At 40.3% G+C, this 8,555-nt stretch overlaps 1 protein-coding gene across 12 annotated transcripts; it reads right to left on the bottom strand.

The window, feature by feature from the left end:
• Positions 1-286: 286 nt before the first annotated feature.
• On the bottom strand, positions 287-6,304 carry LOC306983315 (uncharacterized protein). 12 transcript variants are annotated; one of them, XM_079583618.1, is made up of 5 exons: positions 5,960-6,163; positions 4,642-5,072; positions 3,544-3,632; positions 3,050-3,221; positions 287-2,848 (listed from the first exon to the last, which is right to left on the bottom strand). In XM_079583618.1, exons 2-5 carry the CDS (start codon positions 5,065-5,067, stop codon positions 2,690-2,692), a joined length of 846 nt encoding a protein of 281 aa, XP_079439744.1. In that variant the 5' UTR covers positions 5,068-5,072; positions 5,960-6,163; the 3' UTR covers positions 287-2,689. The 12 variants fall into 12 exon arrangements, with proteins under 12 accessions (XP_079439744.1, XP_079439739.1, XP_079439740.1 ...); XM_079583613.1 differs by having other exon boundaries at positions 4,501-5,072; positions 5,989-6,163; XM_079583614.1 differs by having other exon boundaries at positions 1,852-2,848; positions 4,501-5,072; positions 6,018-6,304.
• Between the last annotated feature and the right edge of the window lie 2,251 nt (positions 6,305-8,555).

The following is an 8,555-nucleotide window of genomic DNA, read 5'->3' as shown; positions in this document are numbered from 1 at the left end:
ATTTTTAATTGGTTCTAGTTCACCCGCTTATGTAATTTAAGTCTTGTGGATATTAATATTTTTTATTGTAAGTCACCAGTTGTGATTCATGATTGTTTGTTTTAATTTTTTGGATATCCATTTTATTAATGTTTTATTGCCAAACAGGTTGTAATGTATAATGTGTGTGATGTTAGTGATAATTTAATGACATGTTAAACAATCATTTTATTTGTTTTTATTTATTTGTGATCAGTGATTTTGTTTGACCTGATTTCTCACACAATAAATTGAAATGTATGTATTTAAAGTAGATACATTTTATTTATTTATTTATTTACATTGACTTTAATTCACACTCAACATTAGTATTTCTTAGTAAGCTCTGCATATGTTAGTCATGACATGTTATTCTCTGTTTAATTTAATCAGTCTTGAGATCACTAGTGAAGTTATCATTATTGACAAATCAACACATTTGACTATTTCACCACAACAGATTTTCAGGATCTCGTACTTTATAAGACACAGAATGACAGTATAAAAGTAAAGATGGCAAGGTAACATTCAGAGGTGATATGAAGGTTTTGTTAACTTGAACTAACAATGAACATTTATTTAAAAGGGACAACGCACATTAATCAACATGAACACAAAGTCCAACATGTAAATGTGCCAGATTTAGCCATAACGGCTCATTTTCATCTGCAGTCTAGCAGGTCGATGGTTAAAACAATAAATACACTACAATAAATGCATATCAATAAAAAAACATAACACAAATATCACACACAGTAGACACAGGTAAAAGTGTATAGACACACATTAGAATGCATCATCAACACTATAGATACAAACACATTATTCTGTATTATGGCAGCATATTAGATTTGTCAATAACCAATGTTTTATGGATTTGGAAAATGATTTGATAGATGTGATGTTCTAGTTCTGTGGGTATGGTATTCCATGTGTGAGCTGCTCGAAAAGAGAAAGCTGACTGTCCAAAACTACTCTCTCTACATGGTATTTTACAGTCCCCTCCTGTAGATGCTCTGGTGGATGAGTTTAGATTTTAGATTTTTACCATGAAACATTTTATATACAAGATATCTGCAAACTTAATCATGTTTTCCCAATTTAACAGATCATATTTAATTAAGATTTTACAATGGTGATATGAATTTAACTTTTTATCCAACGTTTTCAAGGCCCGTTTATAAAGTGTTTCAACTGTTCGTAATGTGGTCCGACTGGTAAGACAGTATTCATATGTGATAAAATCATAGCATTAATGAATAACTTTGAGGCCTCTGTAGTTAAATTATTCCTAATGTGTCTGAATTTTGCCAAATTAAATTTGATTCTATTTATGACCCTTTTCACCTGTGTTTTAAATGAAAGACGTGAATATATTATTATTTCTAGATATTTGAGCTCTTGGGCCACTGGAAGTCTTTTCCCTGCTACTATAACATCTGGGTCTAGATCTCTATTTGAGGATTTCAAAAAAAAAACATACATACTGTTTTATCAGTATCAAGGAGCAGACACGAGTTTGCTAGCCAATTGGAGATATTGATCATTGTAGCTGATAGCTGTTCTGCAGTCTCTTGTAGATATATGACCGTGTCATCCGCATACATCTGGCACTGACAGCTGTGCACAGACCGCAGGTAGATCGCTGATATAGAAACTGAATAACAGGGGACCCAAAGTGGAACCTTGGGGTACTCCTAATTTGGGAGATGTTGTAATCCACAAGAACACATTGTTTTCTGTCTGTAACATATGATTTTATCCATTTAATGACATCTGATGAAAAACTTTGATAACTTATTAATTAGAACCTCATGATTAACCAAATTTTTGCAACTGCTGGAAGAATGTTTATTGGTCGATAGTTGCTGATGACACTCAATTCAATGATATCACTAACCAGATTAATCTGTGCAGAAGCTCAATCATGCCTGCAGCAATAATGTCCAGATTCATGTTCTGCAAACAACATTTTTATTGTATAAAATCAACCGTTGCAATCGTGCTCATGTTGGTGAACACAGCTCTGTTGTGATATTGCTTAATTATATCATAAGTTATAAGATAAAAATCAAGATCTTATACACGTGCTAATTTAGCAGTCATATCTTGAATTCTGTGGGCATTTGTATTTACTTCGGCCACATTTCTGACCCTGCACAACAACAAAAAACATATTAATAACAAGTTATTTATTGCATTTGAAGCAGGAAGTTTTACATCCAATCACCGTAAGTGACCATATTGGAAAGTGTTACCAGTGGTAGTTTTTCTTAGTTTAATACTCCATTGTTTTGGTAAAGAAAACTCTAACAATTTACAATAAGGTCCTATTGGCAATGCAATAATTAGCATTATCTAACAATGAGCAACACATTAGTTACAGAAGTTAGTAGTTATAGTAGCTGAGCTCCATTAAATATTAAGCGATACATTTGATTTTAATGTAGTAGTAATTGTTGAAATGATCATTAACTATGATTAACGAATGCTTTAGAAGTATTGTTCATGTTAACAAATGAAACCTTATTGTACACAAGTGTTCTGTAACTCTCAGTTAAAGGAAAGGGCGTTTGGAGTCCAGTCGTGAGGTTTGCGTGAGGTTTTGTGTTCGTCTGAGTCTGTAAGCTGTAGGTCTGGTTCTCTGCCATGGTCAGTCCAGGTGACCGTCTCACGGGAGCGTGTCCACGTTGACGGACGTGAGCGTGACGTCATGCAGGATGTTGATGCGGTCGATCTGGTTGACCTCTCTGATACGGTGCTTAAACTCAAAGGTGGGTGTGTTGTTGACGACCACCTTGAACTCGGTGAAGGTGCAGAGGATCTTCATCTACAGAGAGACGTGAAGGTTACTGCAGTGACACTCGTGTCTTCATGTCAATCGCACACACTCCTACAGAACCACACTAGACTGGCGCCATCACTTTCTGGACACTCCTGGTGCTTTAATCCCACCAATAAACGGGAGTCGTTTCAACACTTTGTTTTTAGGCAGATGGTCGTGGAGTTCGAACCCCAGCGTATCGTTTACCTCAAAGTGATGTCCCGGCATGAAGGGGAACGGCCCCAGAAGCTCCCGCTCCTCTTTCCCCCAGCGTTCCCCCAGTTTATGATTGCGGACCAGAATCGCTTTTCCTCCTTCGTTGAATCGCGGGTTGATGTGAAGGGCGATATCGTTACCGCGCAGGAAGTTGATCGTGAACCTTGCGACAGAAGAAACGTTAGTAGCACCTTTTGTATCGACAAAAAACTACAATTTCTTAACTCATTTGTCAAAGTTTCAGTCTATCGACCTTCCTCTCAGGTTTTTTGTTTGCAAAGGTTGATTATCCTCAGTATTTTATTCACAATGTTTTTTTCAATCAACCTTCCTCAGCTTTTTATTTGCAGTGTTTCGGTCAGGCTTAAGGATGCCCCTACAAATGATTCTGATGTGCAAGGCGCTATATTTTAAGTTCTGAAACTCCACCATACGTTAAACATGGTAACATTGGTTACATAATGAACTCTTTAGTGCGCACTTACATTTTAGCATCTGGTTTGATCTGTCCTCTGATAGTTAGCATTAGCTTGTCATAGATGCCACGGGGAAAATTCATGTTGAAAGGAACCACCTGAAAGGAGAGAAAACATTGATTTTTATTAGACATTGATGTTCCCTAACTTTTCGGTCAAACAACGTTTACGTTTCTTCCACAATGTTTCGGTAAATTGACTTTCAGGTTTTTATTTGCAAAGGATGATTGAACAAAACATTGCAAATAAATCCCTGAGTACGTTTTGTTCAATCAACCTTAAAGATTTTCTTCAAGCACGAAAACATTGATAGGCTCATCGTCTGCTCAGGAACATCAAAGAATGATATTTATACATGATCTGCACAATCCTGCAGATATAAAGCGGAACAAACTGAGCTGCGCTTCTCAACTTCTCATTCAGGAATCAAGCGACGACTCGAGACAAAGCAGAGTTTCAGTGAGACTCGTGTTTGGTGACACTTTATAGTACAGTCGCATTAGTTAGATAGATGAAACATGGACATGTTGTGTCAACCATCAACCGCCTAGTTTGACTGGACGCATGACCTTTGACTTACAGATAAGCCTATTTATTTAGAAAGTTGGCTGTGATTATTAGCATTGATCATGATCTTGTTCTCTCTGTCCGTTTTTTATCAACCTTACTCAGGTTTTTAGTTGCAATGTTTTGTTCAATCAACTTTACTCAGGTTTTAATAGCAATATTTCTGTCAATCGACCTTCAGGTTTTTATTTGCATTGGTTTGTTCAATCGACCTTTTTCAGGATTTTATTCGCAAGGTTTTGTTCAATTAACCTTCCTCAGGTTAATTGAACACATGAATCGACTGGACACATGACCTTTGGCCTACAGATAAGCTATTTATTTTGCCCTATTTATTTTTCCTATTTTGGTTTTGTTCTCTCGGTCCATGACCCATCATGAGCTGGTTTAGTGTCTTACTACAGGAGCGGTCGCTGGTGCCGGGGGCCACGGCTGTGGGGCTCCTCCTGTGGGGGTCTGACCGGGCCAACCGGGTTGACCAGGGTTACCGTGCCACGCTGGGGGGACTGGAGACGGGAGGTAACCCGTCGGGGTGGGTACCTGAGCTGGCCAGGTTGGTTGCACAGGTGGGTTCGGCTGAACTGGGGGGCTGGGTTGGATGGTTGGGTTTGGCTGCGCTGGTTGGATGGGTGGGTTGGGTTGAGCTGGCTGTACTGTTGGTGGGTTTGGCCAGCCTGGTTGGATTGGTGGGTTAGGTTGGATGGTTGCTGGGTTTGGCCAGCCTGGTTGGATTGGTGGGTTGGGTTGGATGGTTGCTGGGTTTGGCCAGCCTGGTTGGGTGGGTTGGACCGGCCAGGTCGTAGGGGTCGATGCGCTGGGCTGGGTAACAGGCCAACTCGCCTGACCGGGTTGGCAGGACCAGCAGGGTTGGCAGGGTTGACCGGGCTGACCGGGCCATACGGTACCAGCCGACTGCTGAGGGATCTGAGGGTAAAGGCCCTGCTGACCAGAGGACGGGCAACTCATGATGTCTGAGAATCAAACAAGCACAAACGTCAAACACGTGCTACTCGACTCACATGATCCTTCAGAAATCATTCTAATATGATGATTTGCTGCTCAAGAAACATTTATGATTATTATCAGTTGAAAACAGTTTTTCTGCTTCAGATTGTTGTGGAAACCATCATAAACTACAAGTTTGGTGTGAGTAAGATTTAAAAAATAAAGAAATTAATACTTTTATTCATCAAGGATGCATTAAATTAATCAAAAGCGACAGTAAAGATATTTATAATGTTTCAAAAGATTATATTTCAAATAAATGCTGTTCAAATAAACTTTCTATTCATCAAATAATCCTGAAAAATAAAATTAATCCGTTTCCACAGAAATATTCAACTGTTTTCAACTGATAATAATCATAAATGTGTCTTGAGCATCAGATCATCATATTACACTGATTTCTGGAGGATCATGTGACACTGAAGACTGGAGTAATGATGATAAATTCAGCTTTGATCACAGGAATAAATTACACTTTACTGTATATTCACATAGAGAACAGATGATTTACATTATAATAATATTTCACTGTTTTACTGTATTTTTTATCAAACAAATGCAGCTTTGGTGAGCAGAAGAGACTCTTTCAAAAACACAATTATTCCAAACTTTTGTCCACCAGTGTATTTATTCTTCCGCTTCATTTGCATTTACACAGCAGATCATCATTCTTTACTGTACCTGTTAGTGAATCATAAATCAATCTTTAAGAACTGAAGGTGAAACATTGATATTTAACAGCAGAACCTGAGCTGATCAGATCTTTATAACTACTGTAAATCACAAAAACAAGATCAAATCTAAAGCTTCAAAACTCTCGATCACTGTTAGTGAAGCAGAAGATCTACAGTACCAGTTGAAGAAGCAGAAGATCTACAGTACCAGTTGAAGAAGCAGAAGATCTACAGTACCAGTTGAAGAAGCAGAAGATCTACAGTACCAGTTGAAGAAGCAGAAGATCTACAGTACCAGTTGAAGAAGCAGAAGATCTACAGTACCAGTTGAAGAAGCAGAAGATCTACAGTACCAGTTGAAGAAGCAGAAGATCGACACAGGAACAGAAGACTGTGAATCTGAGGTTTATATGCAGACGCTCCTCATTCCTGCGCATTATGAAGAAACAGCCCGTCTGTTCATGACACACACACACACACACACACACACACACACACACACACACACACACACACACACACACACACACACACACACACACACACACACACCATATGCACTTAGCTATGTTATACGTGCATCAATAACTCTTGATTGTGGCTGTATTTCTCAAACTAACACTTTCTGTTTAAAGAAAATGATAAATCTGCAGGAATAGCTTCTGCTTTGGTTCTACATTATAAGAACGTGATTTGAACATCGGCTGCGTCTCAATACAGAGTGGATTATTAGATTTACACACGCAGTCAATATTCCAGAGTCTCCACAGTGACTGAAGACTCATGACTGAACACAGACTCCGACTGTCCAGTTTTACAATCGCTGAAGTGTGCAGGCCTGAGTCTCAGTCATGAGTCTCCCGTGAGTCACTAACACACGCTGGGATCGCTGGACTGAATACTGACGCTATTGTCTTCTGTAGAGCTGATCTCCTGATTTTAATGATATGAAGATCATCTCATATTGTGCTTTTATAGGACGTGAGAAACCACATATTGTGACTGTAAAACTCTCACAAATAAAGCTTCTTCATAGGCGCCGATGAACGACTGACGGGTCTGTGGGTTATTTAAACGTTCTCCACATGTTCTTCTGAGAACTGATGACTGAAGCTAACAGAGATTCAGTCTCATCCTGATGAATATTAACTCACAGAAGTCGCATTAAAACTCTTCATGCTTTATATGGGATTTATACGTCTTTTAATTTAAAACCAGACATTCGATTTTAAACTACCGGTATGTAAATCTGGCAGAAATGATGAATTACGCTATTACACTATTAAAAACACATTAAATTATTTTAACATGTACTGGCACAATAATTCAGAAATTGCTGAGGCATCATTTGCATCATATCCCACAGTTTTGCCCTTAATAAAGCTTTGTTAAAAGTGGAGAAAATGAAGAAAGCTTGTTTCTGCCACGGAATCAAACACATAAAACGTCTTGGGTTACTCGCGTAACCCTTGTTCTCTGATCAGGGAATGAGACGCTGCATAGCGATGACACAATGGGAACGCCCTCATGGCGGTGCCGATTGTCTGAATCCGTATAGAATCACGCCAATTAATTGGCCTGATGGCGCGGGCACCTCAGCGGCGCTACGTCACTCACCCTTTATACAGTGAACACGGCATCTGGTCCTCAGATCTTCCAAAGATGACGAAGAAGATCCTTCGGCAGCAAGAGGAGCTTGGCAGCGAACGCAGCGTCTCGTTCCCTATTCAGAGAACAAGGGTTATGCGAGTTACCCGAGACGTTCTCTTTCATAGGTTCACTCGACGCTGCGTAGCGATGACGCAATGGGAACGATATACTACACACGCCAAGCTAAGCACTGCCGGATCTGGCTCAACAAGGAACTTTTCTATAATATATATATATATATATATATATTTTAAACTCAACTAGGACCTAGGCGACTAGTTCATACAGAAAGAACCGGGGAACCAGGGGCCGCATCTAAATCCAAGTTATAAAACCTGATAAAAGTGTGTGGAGAGGACCAACCTGCCGCCACACAAATATCCTCTAAAGGAACTCCCTTGAAAAGAGCCTGAGAGGAAGCGATACTCCTAGTAGAGTGAGCTTTAACGCCCAGAGGTGAAGGAAGCCTCCGCACCTCATAAGCCAAATAAATTGCACCCAGTGACAGATCCTGTACTTCCTGTACAGATCTCCTGTATGTAGGCGGCCAGCCCCAAAGCATACAAACAATTGAGACGACTTGCGGTCCACATATGCCTTTAAAGCCCGAACAGGACAAAGCAAATTATGCTTCTCCTCAGCAGAGGAAAAAGGAGGGGGACAGAAAGAGTGAAGTACAACCACTTGAGAGCCGAATGACGTGGATGGTCTAGGCCGTAGAAAAACCTTCACAAGACCTGGGGCAAACTCACAGAAAGAGCCTGCAGATGCCCCACGTGCTTGAGAGAGGCCAATGCTAACAAAAGTGCCAGCTTGAGAGTCAGCATCCGGTCCGGAGCTAACTCCAAGGGTTCAAAGGGAGGCTCTAAAGCCCCTCCAAAACAACTGATAAATCCCAGGTGGGGACAACAATAGGACGTGCAGGCCTCAAACATTTAACTCCACGCATAAACGAGGAGACCAGGCGGTGTCTACCTAAGGGGACCTCGTCTGACTCCTGCTAGACTGCGATAGCGCTACATAAACTCTCAAGGCGGTAGCAGCCACTCCAGCCACAAACGTATCCTGCAGGAATTCTAGCACTGAACCGAGCGGGCAGCTGACTGGGTCCACTGCATGAGTCGA

Source organism: Phoxinus phoxinus, assembly GCF_949152265.1.
Source record: "Phoxinus phoxinus genome assembly, chromosome: 16".
Lineage (NCBI taxonomy): Eukaryota > Metazoa > Chordata > Actinopteri > Cypriniformes > Leuciscidae > Phoxinus > Phoxinus phoxinus.
Note: the sequence above shows the minus strand (reverse complement) of the source record. Positions and strands in the feature narration are given on the sequence as shown.